This window comes from Fistularia commersonii, chromosome 23 (assembly GCF_037954325.1).
Source record: "Fistularia commersonii isolate RoL2024-O1a breed Wild chromosome 23, RoL_Fcom_v1.0, whole genome shotgun sequence".
Classification (NCBI taxonomy): Eukaryota; Metazoa; Chordata; class Actinopteri; order Syngnathiformes; family Fistulariidae; genus Fistularia; species Fistularia commersonii.
This window is the reverse complement of record NC_141306.1, coordinates 7,288,574-7,309,272: the sequence shown is the minus strand read 5'-3', so window position 1 is coordinate 7,309,272 and position 20,699 is coordinate 7,288,574. Positions and strand designations below refer to the sequence as shown.

Sequence of the window (20,699 nt, the reverse complement as noted above, 5' to 3'; positions counted from 1 at the left end):
TAATAGTAATAACTGTTGTATTATAACAACAGCTATAATGATAATAACAACTTGTATTATAACAGTTATTATTATTCTTATTATCATAATATTGTAATTCACATGACCTTTAGGGGACTTAATCCAAAAACCTTGCGGGTTTATAAATAAACATGTCCAAACCCTGACACCACTTACATTAAACGACTTTTTAAATTCAATTTCTGTTCACCTCATTTTATTGATTTTATGTATGCAGCATCTGAGAACGATAGGATATTTTTGATTCCAATGATAATAATAATAATAATAATAATAATAATAATAATAATAATAATACCAGTGGTGCTAGTTTCGGTGGTAGCAGAAGAAGAAATACTGTGTAAAGCAAATCCTCAGTAATTCTCATGACAACATAGCTCCCTGCTTCGCCCTCTTCCTCGTGTTTTCTGTGCGTGTTGACATGTTGAAAGTGAAAACCCGAGGCTGGGGAGCGGTTGGCGTTATCATCGGGCAGAAGAGGAAGAGGGGAGGGGGAGGAGGAGGAGAGGAGGAGGAAGAGGAGGAGGAGTTACAAACTAACCTAGAACATCCTGCAAACACATCTGAGACTCAGAACAAAACTGTGTAGTTTCAACGCCCCCTCCTCTTCCTCCCCTTCTTCGTCCTCCTCTTCCTCTTCACCCCCGTCCAGAGCTGGGAGACGAAGCCGGTCCCGTCCGTCGCCCGGTTCGTCCCGCGGCTCCGCACCTCGATCCTTCGGGGCTCCCGGGGGCTGTGCGTCGGTCTCCCTCCGCTCCTCCCTCCCTCCCACTCCCCGCTGGACTTATGCGTGGATGTTGGGACGCGCGGCGGCGGGATATCCGGAATGGGGGATCCGTAGGAGGCCCACGGCGGAACCACGCGAGATGGACCTGAAGAGGACCAAGTTCGGAAGGTACCGGGGGACTTCCGGTTCGTCCTCCTCCCGCGGGGTTCGGCCGGAACCGGGCTTCCATGCGCACCCTTGCGCACTGATGCGCTGGCACGGTGACGGCTCCTGAGGCGGGTTGTAGGTCAGGGCTTGTGCACGTACGCGCAAACGTGGGAAACAGAAGCCATAAAAAAGGTTGTCCTGCCTTTCGTAAATTGTTGCACATATTTGTACATTCATAGTTCTTTACTGCAACTGCTCGTACTGAGAATGCTGTGGGCCAGAAGTTTGCAGAGTTCAAAGAATTCCATGATGTCAAGATAATACTAACATTTATAATTTCATACATATCTGCAGAGCCTCACAAACCCCAAAAAGAACAACTTAATCTGATCCTCGCATACTTCTACATCTGCTACTACTCATATAAGTACCTCTACTTCTAATAATCGGCAAAGGAGATATATCATGGAAGATCGAAAATGTCATGAAATGACTCCACCCTTGAATAAACTCTGCTGACATGTTTTTAGCTGAAATACACAACGGCGTGTTTGCGTGTGCATGTGCGTGTTTGTGTGTATGGATGGGATGTTATGATAATTGTGAGAACCCAGAGTCCCAGAGGAGATGAACTCAAACTTAGCTGTAAAAGAAAAGTTTCAGACACACAGAAACGTGTGCATGCACATGTGCTTGCATGCAAACACACACACACACACACACACACACATTCCTTAAGTGTACCCTATCCCACCAGATTCAAAGGTTCTGATCCTCTTACATGCATATGATCCTATTAATATATGGAATGTACTGTAATGGGATTTAACAACACTTGCTTTACATACAAACATAAGTCTCTCTCACACACACACACGTAGGCGTGCATTCACACAGCCACAGACACTCACACCTGTAGACATATGCGGATGAGAGAGAGAGAGAGAGAGGACAGTTTGTACAACGGTTCTGCGGTGGGAGACTGAGAGTTTTGTGTTTTGGATGACAACGGTGTCCTTTCTGATCAGACCCTGTGAATCCCTGTTCCCTCTCCTCAGTTGACTGAACAAACACACACATGCACGCACAGTTCTGTCATAGCCGGTTAGCCGACACCAGAGTCGGGCTTGTTGATGGACTCAGAGTGCCGCAACAGCAGCCAGAGAAATAGTCCTCTTGTTATTCACGCTGGAGAGAGAGAAGACGCGGCTCAATTATCTTTTCACTTTCGCTCGGCTTGTACCTCCAGAGAGGCTCGGTGTCAGAAACGGGGACAACAGGAGTCTTTCTCCGCGTCCTCGAACGATCTACAGTACTCTGCCTGACGTCAAAGATTGATTCTGTGACCAAAACACTGAAATGAAATGTGAAAACGGTCGGTTTCGGAGACTCTGATACAGGTGAAAACGGGAGAATGTTCCCCTTCTACTGGTCGACCCCGTGTTGGTGCCGCAAAGTTCGGATGAGGCCGGGAGTGAAATGCTGAAACCTGACCGCTCCTGATGCACAGGCCGCTGTCGCCAGCGGTGTGCGAGCAGGAGGGTCGCTGGGAAAAGGAGGCGATACCGTAAAGTACCATCAGGGTAACGAGGTTTACAAATTTTAGACGAGAGTCCTGATAGGTCAGATGCTGCTGCAGTGACATAGGGTTAAAGGTGTGATGACACAGAGTCTCATGGTATACACAGCATACGACTCAAAGCCCTAAGAAAGGCTGACTGTTTATTAACTGCCGTCGCCATTAGAAGGTGAAGTTTGTCTCTCTCACACACACACACACACACACATGTGAACACATTCCATGTGGGAATCTCACCATTGTTGAATAACCCACACTATTTCATCATTTGTGTAGAACTTCTCAATTCTGTCAAAAATCCCTTAGTCAGTAATAGAAAATGATTTTTAAGGAATTGAAATATGTTAAGTAAATGTGTGTGTGTGTAACAGAACACAAATGGCAGTGTACAGTGTAAAACAACAGGAAAACACTGACATTCCTGCTGTGAGGGGAGAAGACACACACACACACATTCTAAAAACCCTTGTCTGTCAGGGTATATTTCACTCTTTCTCAAAATCTGACTTGAAAGTGAATGTAGTAATTATCAGGGGCACGAAAGATGTTTGTACCCCTCTTTTCTAAGTTTCCCCGTGTGTGAATGTGTGTGTGTGTATCTGTGTGATTTGCTTTGTGTCATTGTATATTAATGAAGAGGCTCAGAACGAGATGCTTCTGAGGGGCCTCGTGTTCATTCTGACAATAGATGAGAGCGATAACCACGTGCCTTGCCCAATTAAGATTTTTTGGAATCAGGTCCATGGAGTAAAGATTCAGAGGATGCCCTCTCAACACCCCCAGTTTACCCTCAGTTAATTCACTAAATACAATAAACAGTCATTTGCAGTGTAAACCATATGAATATACAAATCTGACACAGTCAGACTCAAACCACCGCCAGAGGCATTTCAACCAAAATGATTTGGGAGAAAATCAATGAACCTGGAGATAAATTTAGACCCCCGGGTTCCTGTGGAAGAAACTTCATCAAAACATCCTGCCGTAAAAATGCACCTCCTATTGTCGAATGATTCATGTACAGAGGTCAAAACGAGCAGGCTGTGTACATAGTCACTTTCTCCCCAACTTCTGGTGTCCATTATAGAGCAGAGACAGGTTTGAGAAAAGACAAAATAAAGGAATCAGTGGGATCTAAAGGTTATCAATGCACTGGTGCATTAACATTTACAACTGGTACACATAGCCCATGTTCAAGAACAAATCAATGCTTGTATGTGAGCAACAGATCATGTGTCAAGTTGTCTTAATCGTATATTATTATTTTTTAAAAATCTAGGTTATCAGTAGGCACCCAGCGGGCCGCCAACATCCTCACCATTTTGGCATTGGTCTAATGGAGGTTGTGATATCGAGATATGTGATCCCAGTGTTTCGTCTCAAGACGTTCTGAATGGTTTTAAATATGCTTTCTTACAATAATGTCTTATCATCCTGCAGCACAATGATATTAAAGTTAAACTCAACTATTTTTCAATGACAGGATTTTTTATTACCCCCAAATTTAAAAGGATAACAGGATCTATTAAAAACGTGGAATCATCAGCTTTGTTTTCCTAGCTGCCGTCGCTCCCGTTACTCAGAAATAATGCACTGCTCCATCAATCAGTCACAGGATTTGTGTCCAGGAACACGTGTGGTACTATTGCTTGTGTGCATGTGTGTGTGTGTGTGTGTGTGTGTGCTTAGATTGAGATGAAAAAAAAAGCAGCTGAATCATAGAGACCCAGCTGTGGTCCTGTCTAAAAGGTCAGCAATCAAACTGTGTGTTTGTGTGTGCGTGTGTGTGTGTGTGTGTGTGTGTGTGTGTGTGTGTGTTCATCTTGATGTAAAATGTGGTTTCATAACACCCCCAGATGTGTTTTTCGCCTGTAAGCTGGGATTGAAACAGTTATTGCTGATTAAATAGAGCGCAAATGTGCGTGCGCATACACACACATACACGCACACACATGCACACACACACACACACACACACGTGTGCACCCATCCGCTTCTACACACATATGGAAAATTACAAGAGTCTTAGTGACAAACGTGGGCGTTGAAGTGACAAATATTAAACAGTGATGAGATTAGCTGTCAGAAGTACAGTCTCCTGTTGTGGAGCTACAGAGGAGTCCCGTAACCGGCATTTTGAACCCGTAACGATGAGGCACAGTAAAATTGAGACTGCGTGATGTGGATTAGAGGCCTGCAAATCCTCAAAGAATGAACCATCACACGCTCTTTCTCTCTCTCTCCTCCAGGTTCATGAATTGCAGAGTACCGGCCAGTAAGAGATACCAGCCTACTGAATATGAGCACGCTGCTAATTGTGCCACGCACGGGGTGAGCCCAACACACTCGGACGGTCAGAACGCACACATTAACTCTGTCGATGAGCAGTTTTTCGATGAGCAGGGCCGAAGAGATGGGTCGGATTGCAAGGAATGAGATGGAACGTGGAGGATTTTTTTGGGCTGCACATTAGAAATAGCGGGCTGTAATCTGCGATTGGTTTTTTCCTAATCTGCGGTAATCCTGGAACATCACTGCCTCGGGGAGAGCAGGGGGAAGAGTAGATAAACCAGACGAATAACGAAAGCAGCGCTTAATGGCTGTAATGACCGTAAAGCCTGAGACAGATTTTTCCAACATACACACATGCACAGAAGCACACACACACACACACACACACACACATTGTTACATGCATACATGCATCTGCATTTAATTAGTTTACCTCTAAAAGTGCAACATTGCACTCTGTGTGTTATACAATGATCATAAAGTTCCTTCCATATGTGTATGATACTTTTAGCCACGTGATGCAAGGAGAGGGGACCCTAGTGTATTATTATTATTATTATTATGTCAGTTTTGCCAGGTTTTCTACATTTCTGCTTCTAATAAGTTATACAACAAGCTATTCTAAAAGTCAATGATGATTGATTCATGCGGTGGGAGTCATGGAAGGTTGTAAGGGTGTCCCTTCTTTTGCCTGATCATAATGCAGGAGTGGATTCTCATGCATGGAGAAGCAGATGGAGCTCTAAATGAAAGTATCCAGCGTGCACATGGAATGAGCAATCAATAGCAGAAGATAGTCAGATGTTTTCCGAAAGGGCCGTATTAATATGAGGTCTCTGTTATCATGTGCTAATTTCATCCTGTGCACGGCAGACGGAACGACACGCAAACCAGCGTCAGCTTGATTTGCTTCAAGAATATTTGTGTCTTCGTATGTTGGCCAACAGTTTTCATTTTTTTTTTCCATGCTCCTGGAACTGCATTTTTTTCGAACACACACATGAGCTCACGAGTTTAACTCACAGCGCCGATACGCTTTGTATTTCACCCAAAAGTGACTCATGTTCTTTCCCATTTTCATGAGTCAGACACTCAATGTAAACTAAGGGGGACCGAAAACCGCAAGTGTCGCTGAACGTGCGCATTATGTTTTCCCCCCTCATCTGTTTGCATATCTCAAGATAAAGAGGAAACCTTTGACCTTTTTCGAGTTTGTACTGAATTGTAAGTTCAATGTATAGCACGCCCTTGGAGTGTGATCTGAAAGTTATTGGATTTTGACCCAGAGATAACCATTTAATATTTCAATATCTCGCTTGCGGTGAACCACAGTGACACCTTTCCGATCAAATCTGCGCAAAAATATAATCAAGTTGAAAATTTGACGTAGTAAAACTACAGTAATGAGAAAAATGTATCTGTTCCCCGAAGGAATATACAAATATCCACATCGTTCCCTTTTTAAAGGTGACTGCATGGTCTCAAGTGGCTCGAACTTTACCACGAGAAACCCTATTTGATCAGACGTGATAGAGAATATAAGAATGTGATTTAAGGAAATGAAATAAAAACAGAGTGTCTCTTGAAAGCAATAAATACATGCCATTGGTTTTTGTTTTTTGTCTCCAAAGTTGTGGATCCTCCCCAGCCTGGTGGGCGGCTCTGTGCTCTACTTCCTGTCAGTCGACCAATGGCATCGTGTTGCCGCTTGGCTTTATGGGAGTGGTCTCACCGGCCTGTTTGTCACATCAACACTCTTCCACACCGCCGCTTGGAAAATCAGCCATCACCGGTTTGTGTGTGTGTGTGTGTGTGTGGTGATGCAGCAGACTTATACTGCACAGACGAAGATGACTATAGAATATCTGGTCGAGCTCACGCTGCTGTCATAAAAAAGTTTTAAACCACATTCTTGGTTGATTGCATATTTTTAAGCTTTGTGTTTGAGACAGAAAAGTCAAACATGAAACATGAAAAATCAACATTTCGAAAGACTGAGATGCTTTTTCACCTCTTCCCATTGTCTCTGCAGGAAAGTGGAGCAGCGTTTCCACATGTGCGACAGAATGGCTATCTACTTCTTCATCGCTGCCTCTTACTCACCCTGGTAGGTCTGTAGACAGACAGACAGACAAGTTGAATAAAATTCTAAATAAAGGCTGAATAATGATTTAATGACATTCTGTCTTTGTGCACTATAATCCATGGGATGAGGCATCAAAATGAGATATTTAGAGTCTTATTTGATGGTAATTCAATCACATTTTAATGAAATGACTGGCTCACGGCAAATCATTTCGGGTTCAAAACAAAATGTAAATGTAGCCAGAGTGAAGACAAAGTGAAAGCCCAGTAAACCCAGAATTCCCTTTCACAACAACATTGAAAGATAACATGAGTCAGCAAGTTGTGAACAGACACTGCAAACACATTCAATGACTATGATGTGTATAAACATGTCTGTCTGGATACTGGAACTGTATGTTCCACACAACACGTCACATGTCCTGGTGTGTGTGTGTGTGTGTGTGTGTGTGTGTGTGTGTGTGTGTTTGTGCGTGCGTGCGTGTGTGTGCTTGGTCAGGCTGATGCTCAGGGAGCTGGGGCCGTGGGCGTGCCACATGCGCTGGCTGATCTGGGTCATGGCTTGTATCGGCTCCACATACGTGGTCTTTTTTCACGAGAGGTAACATCATCTCTGTTTGTTTCTCTGCCCCACATCCCGCTGTGGAACACCTCGCTGAAACCCAACACCCGGTTTGAGATGTTTACAGCAATAACATCGTCTCAGAATGAAAACTGGAGATATTATCTCTTCATGTTCCCACCTTTGGCCTGCAGGTACAAGCTGGCAGAGTTCATCGGATACGTGGCCATGGGAGTTGTTCCTGCTTTGGTCGTCCTCTCCATGGTGAGAGAGAGGAAAAACAAAAAGGATTGTCAACTCTTAAAAGATGTACTTTTGCTTTCATATTCCAGGGACAGTCAAAACCAGAGGGATTTTGAGGGGCTTGAAGGTTTTTGTTTTGCCTTATTACGAGATAATTGTTTTTTTAATTCAGTTTAAACACAGCTTTGTACGATTTAAACATCTAATTTCCTTAATTCAGATAATGACAAGCAGAATGATATATCTGATATTGCAAATATAATATAATATAATATAATATAATATAATATAATATAATATAATAATGCATTGCATTTGAAGGCGCCTTTCTTGACACTCAAAAGACATGCCCATATAATATAATATAATATAATATAATATAGGTTTTGAATAGCTCTTCCTTTGTGTTTTTATTGGGTTTCCTCTGGTTGTTATCTGTAATAGGAGACTAAGTTACATTTACCTTACCTGACCTTTAACGTGCTAAATAGGTAATGACTCAATAAAGATTCACCTCATTAGTTAACAAAATGTGACCCGAGTCAAGTTATCAAGGAGGGACACTTGACTGATCAGCAAGTGTGTGTTGCAGGTGGACCGTGCAGGTGTGTGTGAGCTGGCGGTAGGTGGAGTTTTCTACATGGTGGGCGTGATCTTCTTCAAGAGCGACGGCCTGGTGCCCTTCGCCCACGCCATCTGGCACCTATTTGTCGCGGCCGGAGCAGGCGTTCACTACTATGCCATCTGGAGGTACCTGTACTTGCCCGGACCGGTGCTGCAGACCTCCAGGTGACCGCAGCCTTTCAGCGGAGTGTCCACCTCAAGTGCCTGACAGAGGGGAGTGTGTGTGTCTGTGTGTGTGTGTGTGTGTCTGCAATGGGAGAGCTGGGTTATTGTAAACCGACCTGGCCTTCAGCACTTCCAGGTCAAGTTTTTAAATATATAATGTCTTTAAAAAGATTTAGCTTGTTTGTCAGGAAATTGTTACAAGGTTACGGTGCAGGCCTAGAATTCTGCTGTGCAGGAGATTTTATTTGGTAGAAATACTTTACGATTAAGTGAGTTCATCTACTCGTCTTACCTATCGAATCTGTGCCTACCGACTGAGTGGGAACCCTCTTTATGTTCCAAGAGGTTCGTGGTATTTGATTTCAACACCTTTTGTTTTCAGCACCAAGTTTTCTTATTCCTCTGTGTGGCTGGTTACCATAGCGACTGATTGGCAGTGACTGCGGTGTCGACATGACAATGAATAATGTGTTTTTCTGAATTCTAATCGGAACAGGCGAACTTTTGAATTTCCTTTTTTTAAACGTCTTGATTTAAAACCACTCCGCTGCTTGTCAAACCAGATCATTTCAGAATTCAACAAAATAATAAATAAAGATAAAAATAATCCGGTGGAGGGGAAATTTTAATGATAAGCACATCAGTCACCAGAAGCTTCTCTCTAAAGTTTGTTAACCTTACTTCAAAACTTACTGAGCCTTTACACCAATGTTTTCGAGCTGCAGAACTGGATTCTGCATGAAAATCAAACAAGTGTCAATAAAAACAGAATCAATTGAATTGTATTTGCAATTAAACCAGATAATCAGCCATTCCCCTCTAATTAACGGATCGAAACGTATTCATTCCCTACAAATGACCAATCGGGTTTTTCTGTCGGTTTGACAGGCAGCGGCCTCCTGACAACCAGCGGTATAGTGAGGATGCTGCTATGCTAAGCTAACCTCAGTGACAGCAGGCTGCTGTTAGAAATACTGACCCCATCTTCTACCTCTCTGCTGCATGGCGGCTGGTTTTATTAGTCGTGCAACTATTGAATACTCCTGTGGAACTTCCTGGCTTCCCTCCCACGGGCCACATGCCAAAATACACACAAGTCCAAGGATTCCTTTATCCTGGTGCTAAAATCCATATTTTCCAAGTACCACAGTTGTACAGATTCTGTGCTTTGCTGTTGATCAATCAATCATTTCGAGGTAAAATGTATTTGTTTAATTCACTCTAATTAATGTAGTTAATGTATTATTTAACAATTGCTGTTAAATAATAATTTACTAGCTGAAATCAAATTAGCAGAGGCATCAATTTCTACATTATCCAGTCGCTATTAAAAAAAATCAAAAGTGTTAGTTAACGATAAGATGGATAGCCTTGTTGTTAACCTCAAACCTAAACCCTACATACAAAAAGGCTTATTAACATTTGAGATCCATTGAAAGCTAACTTTTGTACCAGCTGATGTTAATACTAATTGTTAAAGCACCTTTTCGAAGTTTTCTTTTTAAATTAGACATCATTAAGAACAGGGTTGCCTAACGCTGGTCAGCGGCAGACCAGGTGTGCCATCCAGTGTGAAATAGCTTTGTCACTGCCAGAAATAAAGAGTGTATTCTCACAGGACGTATATTTCAGGCTTGGTGCACAACTTATTACCGCCTCCAAGCTATGATTGACAACAGTCTCGAAGATGATGATGTGCCGGCACTCTTGTCCGGCACTTTCCCGTCAAATACGACAACACGTAATAATACATTTTCACTTTTTCATGCTTCTTTCCAACACGACTCAACTTTGAGATTATTTTCCCCGCAAGCCATAATTTAAAATGGTTCTTGTTCTGAATGCGGAAAACAGGGCACTCAGGAAATGAGCCTCTTCTCTTTTTATTACAGATTATCTATTTTGTCAATTTGTATTTTTTAAACAATCACTGTATTAAAGAAGAAAAAAATAAACAGATGGATCTGTGCGTTATTTCAGCACCACACGCTCAATCACCTTAAATTTCACGGAAATGACATTTTAATTATAGAAATCATCCACATCATATTTATCATCCTGTCAAGGAGCTGTCACCTGTTTTTTTTTTGTTTTTTTTTTTAAGCTGATGCAGAAATATGTGGTTGCTGTTCAGTGATAAAGAGACACATTCAATTCCCAAAGGCTTCTCAGTTTATCATATATGACTGATTATTGGACAAATCAAAATTGTTGCCTGTGCGTGCCCGTCTCCAGTTCAAACACACAGACACGCTGGCGTCACGAGCTCCACGGCACGTTGTCACACAACATCTTCAGCCACAGGTCCTGCATCGTGGGCCTAGCAGCGGCCCCGTGCACGTGACTCTTTGAATCACTGGAAGTGTGTGAGGCTGGTGAGCGCTCGCAGTTGTAGTGGCATGGCCACATTGGTGTCCCTGTGCCACTGGGGTGTCATGACGGAGGGAGGCGGAGACAGGACGCTCTGGGCCACACCCGGTGTCTTCAGCAGGGACAACAACTCGTCGCCTAGTGTTAAAATGGCAGCGAGGTCGTCTTCATCGGTGCACCAGGCGACCGACCCACCTCTTGATACCGTTCTCAGCTTGGAGAGGAACAGAGAAACCCTGCAATACGCACACAGAATTACACAACGGACCACAACGCAGACTGACAACATCAACGAGGAACATGTGTCAGCCACCTGGGTATGAGGTCATGTGATCTGGATGCCAGCTTGGCGAGGGCAGTCATTAGCATGGTGATGACCTGGGGGGCGGGGGGGTCTGCTCCGGAGCCCGGGGCCGACGAGGTGATCTCGAACAGCACGGCCTCCAGCGCCTCGAAGCAGGAAGTTATGAGCCTCACGGAGCAGCGGGAGTCACACGACAGCGACAGGTACTCTCCCAGCAACCACACCTGAGAGTTAAGAATGATTTCGGTGTCAGCTTCCGGAACGTCTCATGGTGATGTTTTTCCATCTTTTAATACTCTTTCTTAGGATATGAGTTTCAGTGGGCTTTTGTTCAGACCCCAAAAGACAGGATGTCTCTCTGAGTCTTGTGTTCCCTTAATATTTTGTTTTACCACATTTGTGTAGATATCTTCTTTGTTGAAGGCGTTGACGGTGGCTCCGGCAAACTCCAGCAGCTCGTGAGACTGGTCCATTACCAAAGACGGCTGGAGCTTGCCTAGTCTCAGCAGGTGGCAACTGAACACCCTTCAGACAAACGGCGAGAGAGAATGATGTATTAAACTGACAGCCTGTCTGAGGCGGAAAAACGGCCGTGGTGATGGAGTAGCTGGGCAGAACATAACGGCATCAAGCCGACCGCAGCTGCGTGTTTTCAGAGGTATGAGGTTTCCATTTGGCTTGAGAGTGTATGCAAAATGTTATTCATTTGACAAAAGGTTAAAATCACCTTAGTGGTGCAAGAAGTTGTGGTTTTCAGCCACTAAGAGTTTCCTGCTGCTCTCATACCATAATCCCCTTCCTAGCTGTCTTTACCTCCACACGACACAGTCTGTTTTGTTTTTGCAGAGACAACACTCCCTGCAGCTGCAGCCCTCACGTCCGCTTTAACACACTGTCTGAGAGCATCCCTCAGTCTCACGAATACATAAAGAGCAAAATAAGGATTTACGAAGCCTTATTCTGAAACCATTATGAACCACTTGGCTTCAGAATGCCCAGACGGTCTCAGATGCGTGCTAGGTTTCATCTGATTTGCTCAGTTTCACTGGAAATGGACCAAATAATGGGAGTTGGATTTTTAAAAGTTGCTTCACAAAGACAGCAGACTGTGAGTGAATATTAAGTGTTCACATATACCTGTGTATCTCATTGATGTATTTTGGCACATTGAGGAGCAGGTTGCTCCTCTCCAGCTGCACCAGGATCAAGTGGGATAATAACTTCTTATCGGCTACCTACAAAACAGAACGTCCAGTCTGTCCAAATATTCGAGTGTCGCTCTTATTTTGTTGGCAAAGCAAATGCTAGCGAATAGAAGTTGAAGTCCAGTCATGATTTGTAAGAAAGAAAATTGAATCCTACTTGAGTGACAGCGTTGAAGAAAATGTGCAAAAGTACAGGCACCGTCTGGGCACACTGGATAACTCTCGGCCAATCAGCTGCTTCAGCCAGCAGCTTGTGGAGCATGCTTAGTCGGTCAATCGTGTCCCCTATGGAAGGACACACACACACACACACACACACACGCACACGCACACGCACACGCACACGCAATGATTCTATTGGCGTCACTTCAGCAGAAAAACTGCTACTTCGTAACAAGAACAAGGTCAGTTGGAGGAATTGTTGCCACGGTTGCATCCGGGAACCTTGAAAACAGTCGTATTTCAGCGATTACCTGTGCCCGCCTCTTCTCGGAGCAGGAAGAGGAAAAGCCCCCTGAATGATGCGCTTCTGAAAGCGTCCATTGACGACAGGCTGCGTCCACCTGCCTCTGAGATGGGCAAACTCACTGACCTGTAACAGGAGTTCACGGAGCACACGTTGAGACACTAGCGGGGTTAAAAAAAAAAAAAAAAGGGTAGTAGAATATGTCTTTCCTAAAGACAACAGAGCTTGACATCTAAAAACTTCACATGATTATAGAGTCGTAAAAGGAAAAGGCCAAGCTCTCATGAAGCTTCATCTCCCTGAACATGTCGGCTGGTAAACACCGCTTCTGTTTTGACCCAAACTACTTTCTTTGAATGAGATACAACCCACATGGGAAGAGAGAGCATTTACTGACAACAAAGTGCCGGAAGCCAGACGATTGGCTCCTTTTTTATTTGATTTTTAAAGATTGTGATTTATTAGCCGATCTGTGTGCCATGGTACAGACTGAAGTAGAAAGCGGACATTGACTCTGGCATTTCATCGTCATCTGCATACAGGGAGATGTCCAGACCACCGCCCCACATAATAGCAATATTATTCATATTATTGGCGGTAGGACTGGTGTTTTGTGTAGAATGTAAGTTGATAGTGATCCTCAGGCAGGGGGTTTGGAGAAAGCCAAGAATTTCAGAAAGACAGAGGCTCAAAAGGGGGTCGGCTTCACGAAAGGCAAATAAAAAGTTATTGTCCACTTGATGAAAAGAATCTGGTCCAGGAGACATTTATTCTCAGATTCCTGAATCCCAAGGATGTCGTTATTATATTTATGGATTGGTATTGTCTTATTTGCATTTAGATTTGCTTCAAGAAATGTGCTCTCTTTTAGTATTTATTTCCTGCATTTGCTTTCTTTCCTGCATTCGTGTGGCATTACTTCTTACCATGTAAAATACAATGCAATACACTGGGTTGAGCGGAAAAATTGTATATGTATATATATTTCTATCAATAGATTTTTCGACCAACAACAGTATTGGCTAATGCCGTCCAAATATTAGCATATTAGCATTATCAGTGTTTAACCCATGTTAGCGGAAAACATGTATGAGAAGTCCTTAAAGAAAAAAAAGAGAAAAGAATACAAGCAAACTAACAGAAAAAGACTCTTTGAAACACATTGATCAACACATAATCTGCATGGCATAAAAATCGTTCTATCATAAAATGGCCTGGACTGATCTTAGATCCACGGGTACCTCAGCTGCAAGAGCAGCGTGGCTGTGAGACAAGGCAGGTCCAGCAGAGTGTGGAGCAGCTCCACTGCGGTTCCCGGTGTCACCAGAGAGGGCAACAGATCCACAAAATCCTCCACCAGCGCCGGGCTGTCCCAAGCTAAGAACTGCATACAGACAACATTAAATAACAGCGTGCCTTTCACACTCTCGGTACACGCTGTCCTCGCTTATTCACAGCGGGTGTGCAAAATCTCCCACCGGTCCTCACCTTCAGCAGATTTGGGAAATAGTGGGTGAAGTGTGGAACTCTCAGACGTATGTTGTCAAGGTTCAGTCGCAGGAAGCGTAGGAGCTCATGGGCCACAAAGGGGTTATTGAAGAGCTCAGCAGGAAAGCGGCCAAACACCAGCTTCCACACGGCTTCGCAGTCCACGGCCGCCACCTCACCTGGAGTAAAGATCCAGCTACTTAAGAACTAATAATGATAGAAGTTCACATACACTCTACTTGTGATTGTTGTAGAAAAAGAAATATATAAGAGATTCTGTTTTCCATATTTACACTCTGGAGAAATGTGAAAGTGACAGAGTCCGGAGCGTCATCGCAACACACCGTGATTGAGGTAGAATTGTGCGATGGGCAGCAGCACTCTGGAGAACGACAGGTCTGAGCTAAGCCGACCGAAGAGTGACTTAATGCAGGGGAACGCTCGGTAAACCAGGGAGGCATCCTCCGCACACAGGACGTCCAGAATACACACCGCCTCCACCAGGCACTGAGCCAGGGAACAGGACAGACACAGGACACAAGCAAAATCCTTTGGTAAATTTTAAATCGACATGGAGCCCAAGGTTCCATAGGAGCAGCACCATAATAGTGCTAAACAATTTAATATATCATGAACACAATGAAGCAGTGAACTTGTGCGTCCATCACCAAAAGTAATCCTGCGTAACTTTAACAGCATTGCTTCCACGGTGCCACATGATTATTAACCATTAAATGCCACAACTGTATAATATCATGAGGCTGTGGTCACTATTGGTGTCTGGGTACAAGCCAAAAACACTCGATGCAGCATGTGAGCATTCTGCAAAAGAAAAGAGCGTCTCACCGCCTTCTGCAGTTCAGTGTCAGTCTTTTTCTGGGCCTCTGAGACAAACAGATTAAGACACATCTTAAGTCTTTTTAACAGCCACACATGACGCAACAATTTATTTGAATTCCACAGTCACCACCGCGGGAGGTGGTATTTCCTTAGCCGACATAAACGCGTGCACCTACTACGATCGCTCTGCTCAATGAGCCGTTGGCAGTACTGGAAAGCTTTCTCTCTCAGGCGCTCCTTTGGAGGAAGCAGGCGGCTGGAGGAGGATGTTGCCGAAACCATGGAAACCACAGATCCGTCCACCTCTGACCGGTCATCTGCCACACAGAAGGTCAGGGAATATATTCTATTACTGCCAGATGAACAAGATAAAAACAGCATAAACGGCACAATGTTTGGAGATAGTTTGGATGAAGTCAATAGAATTTCATGAAATTAATCCTGACATGCTCATTTTTAGCATCAGGTTTCTGTTGGCCATTTCGCCCGATACAAGCTAGTGATGTAAAGAAACAATGGAAGCTAAACTATGATATTGAAATTATAACTTATTTTGTTACATATGTAACATTGTAGACAGTATCTTTAACAGTCTCCTCTTTGTCATCCTGTGCAGTTATATTTCACTAACAATACAAAATATAAGATCAAAATAACTTAGAAATACCACTTTTAGAATATGAAACATAGTTTTTCCCATACACAGAACAGCGGGCAAGGAATCAGCACTCATTTCCTAGCTAAAAGGTTTTTACAATGAATAACAGAGATAATAAGCTAAATGCATGCAAACAATCCAAGTAGTCAATAAGAAATAAGTGTGTCTAAACATTTATTGCCAGAAGTGTTGAGGAAAACATTTCCGGCTGCTCATTTCAAACCAGCCAAAGGAAGAGGATCAAGAGAGCAGATTTGCAAGTTAACTGATTTCTGGTCAGTTGAGTCATGGCAAAGCACAGGTAGGTGAGTGACCATTCGAAGCAGCGTGAGCCCAGGTGCAAAACCCTGGACTCGAGAGTTATGAAAGAGGTTAATGGATGTGCTCTTCTTGGCACTTGTGCACGCAAAGACTGCAGTCTCACTTCTTACCATTAGAAAAGGAGTGGGAGAGGGAGAGACTGAGATGTAACTTGTCAGCTGGAGACGATAAAGACACAGAGCAGGTCAGCCGAGGAGGCTCAAATGCAGTAATAAGAATTACAGCCTTCGGAGTCTATATTTGAGGTTTCCATTATTTGGGGCTGCCTTTAATTGTAATTGGTGAGGAGATGCCATTTTTTTTTTAAATCGATGAACACGATGTTTGGCCATTTATCTCTGCAGTTACACCATAAAGAAAAGTGTCTCTGGTCTTTGGTGTGAGCGGTCAGGCCGTACCCATGTCTCCTTTGCTGCTATTCCCACAGGACATGGAGTGAAAGGTGAGGAGCCAGTGCCGCAGAATCGAGAAGGAGTAGACGTTCATCCACTGGTCTTCAGTGAAGCCCTGACCCACACACAGAACTGTGAAGAAATCCCCTGACACGGACCCATCAAGCTCAGCTATCGGCACCGGCTGACAAGACACAGAAGAGAGTCCGATTCGAATAGAAATACAACAACACAATTTCACGTCTTCAGAGCTTTTACAGGAAATGGCAGCTTTCATAAACGAGCATCAAACACACTGTGTACCTGTCGTGACCTGGATCCGGTGAAGAAACCTCCCGAGGAAGCTCCGGCTCCCTGAGTGATGCTGGCATATCGCAGCCAGTCGATAAGCTTTTTACTCAGGAGGGTCACGTGATCTGTTGTCAGTCAAAGAGTTGAGAGACAAGAAAGGGAGATCCGCTCATTGAGCGCCCAACAGAATTTATATGTTGCTCGCTTATTGTGAGACCGGGCTATAAATAAAGACAAACATACACTATTGCCAAAATGTGACATTGTTTTGTGCATTTTTTCAAATGATGTAGACTCAAGGATCATGTCTAAATCCGTACTTAACATCTCCAGTCAGATTTCCAAAATAACTTAGAAGATTATCTGAGATGTGATTTTCTATATCTCTCGGCCAGATGGGATATATAATCCCTCCAGCAAGTTACAGATTGACCACGGGGCCTCCTCCTCTAACAAGAGGTGTCCAGATCTTTCCCGGATGCCCCGACAATCTCAACTGACGCCCTTAGTCACAAGGGAGCGGTGGGTCTACTGTGATTTCCCTCGGGACGTCTGCGCTCCTCATTCTCCCTGTCGCTAAAGCGAAGCCCAGCCACCCTGCGGAGAAAAGTCATTTCACTCCAAAGACCCAAAGTTTCTTCGCCACTGGCGAGAGCTGACAGACTGGTAAATTGAGAACCTCGCTTTCCAGCTCAGCCGTTTTCTCGTCCGCAGCAGACTGATACAGCTATTTACCGCCTAAAAGCTTTTGATTTGTTTTTAATGAACCGCGATGAACAGCCGTGATGAATGATCTGATCAGATTTGCTGCTACCTTCGCTGAGACAGTCGGAGCAGTGTGTGAGGATGGTGTTGAGTATCGGCAGGGTGTGTGCGAGCGACTGAGCCGGTGCTTCTGATGACCGGCTATCCAGACTGTGAAAGAGTTGGACGCAGAGAGATGTCAGGTCATCCTTGGATCCTACCTGTTAGAGATCAGCGAATTACGATTAGATATTATATAAGATTTGGTGGATCAGTGTTTTTTTTTTTTTTTGTCTCAATCTTGTAACTGCTATTTATATCTAGTGGGCAAAAATTTACTTGTCATTTTACTGATAAGACGCACAGATAATCGTGACTGCACACCTGTGAGAGCAGCAGAGAAGCACTGTGACTGTTCAATGGACTGAAGTCATCCAGGTTGTAGTTTCCCTCCTGACCAGAGAGGGGCAGAGTCTCTCTGAGAGCAGCTGAGCTCAGCACCTGGGACTGCTCGCTTGGGGAAGAAACTAAAGAGACAAGCCTCCTCTGAAGCTCCGGGGGCAATCTGTGACATTGAAAACAGACAATTCGTTTAGACGGAGCAAAATATGTATGCATTTCTGATATATGAAATCATTTGACACTATCTTCTTCTTCTTCTTCTTCTTCTTCGCCTTTCGGCTTCTCCTTTCAGGGGTCACAACAGCGAATCAACTTTCTCCATCTAACTCTATTCTCTGTATCCTCCTCTCTCATGCCAACTACCTTCATATCCTCTCTCACTACATCCATAAATCTTCTCTTTGGTCTTCCTCAAGACTACCAGCACGGCAGCTCCAATTCCAGCATCCGTCTACCAATATATTCACTCTTCCTCCTTTGTACATGACCAAACCATCTCAGTCTGGCTTCTCTGACCTTCTCTCCAAAACATCTAACATGAGCCGTCCCTCTGATAGACTCATTCCTGATCATATCCATCCTGGTCACTCCCAAAGAGAACCTTAGCATCTTCATCTCTGCAACCTCTAGCTCTGCCTCCTGTCTTTTTGTCATTCTAACTGTTTCTAGTCCATTCAGCGTCGCTGGTCTCACCACTGTCTTGTACACCCTTCCTTTTATTCTGGCTGATAGTCTTCTATCACATAGTACCCCTGACACTTTTCTCCACCCATTCCGACCTGCTTGAATCCGTCTCCACATCTCTTTTCCATACTCTCCGTCACTCTGGACTGTTGACCCCAAGTACCTGAAATCCTCCAATTTCTTGATCTCCACTCCCTGTAGCCTCACAGTTTCATCCGGGTTCCTCTCATTCATATACATAAACTCTGTCTTGCTGGGACCAATTTTCAGTCCTCTCCTTTTCAGCGTATACCTCCACCTCTCTAGATTTTCCTCAACCTGTTCCCTGCTTTCACCACCATAAAGGGGCAAAAAAACAGATCAGATTTAACTTCGACAACAATTATTAATTGTGTATTTTACTTGATATGGTTCCACAGTACGTTCAGAACAGGTCACTGCAGTAATCAAAAGTAACAAAGAAATGGAAGAATGCTGTTTGGAGAACATTTGGAAAGTGACAGGCATGACAAAGTCAGGGATTAGGGCTTTGTCATCTGAGTGATCAGGAAACATCATCAGTGACAGTAAGCAGGGGATACAATGAGAGACATACAGGAGAGAAAGAGAATAAAGCAGGGGCAGGACAGTGGTAGAACACCAAGAGCAGGTTGGAAACTTGAAAAACAGACGCTAAGGATGAATGAGATGCATGTGAACGTAGTCGCTTACGTTCTGGTGTGCTTGGTTGCTGCCAAGATGAGGCTGAGTCTCTGCAGGGAGTCGACAGTCTCATGGCAGAGCTCTTTCCCATGGAGCAACTTGATTAACCTGCTGTAAAACTTCTGCAGCTCAGGCTCCTGGATTTCCCTTGTTAATGGGCACAGGTACGACATATAACTAAAACTATACAAGTTCCACATTTGCAAAGTGATTAAAAATGCCTTTCATTTTGTCTTTCCTTCTGGGAAATTGTATTTGAGTTTCCGCTGTTAAAATGTAGACTATATTTTCATGCATATCCTTAAATTAAAATGTTTCCATGTTGAATTCATGTCTCAATAAACTTTCAGTTCCCCAAGTTGTGTCACTTCTAAAAAAAGGTACTTTCCCCACACTGTCAAGTGTTCTGTTTAATTTATTTTTTTGCATTATATCGAAGATGTAGAATCTACACCTGTCAAATTGATTGCAAATCCCTGGTTTACATCTACACTGTAATTGCAAATCCCTGGTTTACATCTGTCTACACTGTAGATGTAAACCAGGGATTTGCAATTAATTTGACAGGCGGGCCATATTTCTTATTTAATTTCTATGTGCGGGCAAACTAGGTATCATGTAAACTGAACAAAATGAAAATTTAAATATTCACTTTTTTTGGCATTTTCTTTCAACTTTAAAAATGTACCGACATTATTTTGTATGTTAAGTATATATGTATCATCCATACAAAATTAAAAGAAAACGGACAAATAAGGAGTTTCGAAATTCAATATTGACTGAAAATACATATTAAAATATTCAAAGAAAATACTTCGGCGGGCCGGATAAAAAAAGCAAAAATGCCCAGGGTCGTAAAATGCCAAGGTCTGAATGGTAAAAGATGGACAAAAATGTAAGGCAATCTTACACTTTTATTGTAAGCACCGTAAACTCAACCACACGTCTCTTTTTAAATTTTTAAATGTTAATTATTCTTACCTTGCCTGTCTAATTAAACTCTCCGAGCCGTGAGAATACATGGCGAGAGCGAGTCAAAGCGTCCCTTTTTCCGGTGCGGAAGGTAAACAGTGCAACCGCGTTTCCGGTCCGGACTGAAAACACAACCTTCAATTGGTTCCGGGGATCTGGAAAGGGGACGTGATGAATATCAGCCTACACCATAAAATCACTGAAATAAAGCGCGTTTGTTTGTAAAACTCATTACACAATAATATTTAGAGAATAATTTTCCACCTCATCCTATGATCTTAGTTATTATTTTTATTGTCGTTATTGGAAATGTTAGTTATTTAGACTCTTCCATACTGTACCGTGTACTGAACTTGACGATGATCACCTGTTATTTCCATCCGCTCTCTCTCCATCTCTCTCTCCATCTCGCTCT

At 43.4% G+C, this 20,699-nt stretch overlaps 2 protein-coding genes across 3 annotated transcripts; one reads left to right on the top strand and one right to left on the bottom strand.

Annotated features, from left to right (window-relative positions):
- Positions 1–590: 590 nt before the first annotated feature.
- Positions 591–10,400, top strand: mmd2a (monocyte to macrophage differentiation-associated 2a). Its single transcript, XM_086170208.1, has 7 exons — positions 591–916; positions 4,724–4,805; positions 6,398–6,558; positions 6,799–6,873; positions 7,351–7,452; positions 7,608–7,677; positions 8,249–10,400. The coding sequence occupies exons 1-7, from the start codon at positions 816–818 to the stop codon at positions 8,447–8,449; spliced, it is 792 nt and encodes a 263-aa protein (XP_086026334.1). The 5' UTR covers positions 591–815; the 3' UTR covers positions 8,450–10,400.
- Positions 10,401–10,524: 124 nt separating this feature from the next.
- Positions 10,525–20,694, bottom strand: ap5z1 (adaptor related protein complex 5 subunit zeta 1). 2 transcript variants are annotated; one of them, XM_086170207.1, is made up of 18 exons: positions 20,626–20,694; positions 20,294–20,439; positions 19,322–19,459; positions 17,909–18,089; positions 17,595–17,745; positions 16,793–16,905; positions 16,496–16,673; positions 15,295–15,435; positions 15,125–15,162; positions 14,623–14,785; positions 14,279–14,457; positions 14,032–14,174; positions 12,798–12,916; positions 12,482–12,609; positions 12,257–12,354; positions 11,512–11,644; positions 11,129–11,343; positions 10,525–11,051 (listed from the first exon to the last, which is right to left on the bottom strand). In XM_086170207.1, the coding sequence occupies exons 2-18, from the start codon at positions 20,332–20,334 to the stop codon at positions 10,799–10,801; spliced, it is 2,412 nt and encodes an 803-aa protein (XP_086026333.1). In that variant the 5' UTR covers positions 20,335–20,439; positions 20,626–20,694; the 3' UTR covers positions 10,525–10,798. The 2 variants fall into 2 exon arrangements, with proteins under 2 accessions (XP_086026333.1, XP_086026331.1); XM_086170205.1 differs by lacking the exon at positions 20,626–20,694 and adding an exon at positions 16,208–16,255.
- Between the last annotated feature and the right edge of the window lie 5 nt (positions 20,695–20,699).

What these genes read in the sequence shown, in the direction of transcription:
- ap5z1 (XM_086170205.1), bottom strand. Translation starts at nt 20,334, where the DNA reads ATGTATTCTCACGGCTCGGAGAGTTTAATTAGACAGGCAAG. An exon ending in CATTGAGCAGAGCGATCGTA is followed by an intron (nt 15,163 to 15,294) that starts GTAGGTGCACGC and finishes TGTTTGTCTCAG; the next exon opens with AGGCCCAGAAAAAGACTGAC. An exon ending in TCACATGACCTCATACCCAG is followed by an intron (nt 11,052 to 11,128) that starts GTGGCTGACACA and finishes TGCGTATTGCAG; the next exon opens with GGTTTCTCTGTTCCTCTCCA.
- mmd2a (XM_086170208.1), top strand. Translation starts at nt 816, where the DNA reads ATGTTGGGACGCGCGGCGGCGGGATATCCGGAATGGGGGATCCGTAGG. An exon ending in GCTGCCTCTTACTCACCCTG is followed by an intron (nt 6,874 to 7,350) that starts GTAGGTCTGTAG and finishes GTGCTTGGTCAG; the next exon opens with GCTGATGCTCAGGGAGCTGG. An exon ending in GTGGTCTTTTTTCACGAGAG is followed by an intron (nt 7,453 to 7,607) that starts GTAACATCATCT and finishes TTTGGCCTGCAG; the next exon opens with GTACAAGCTGGCAGAGTTCA.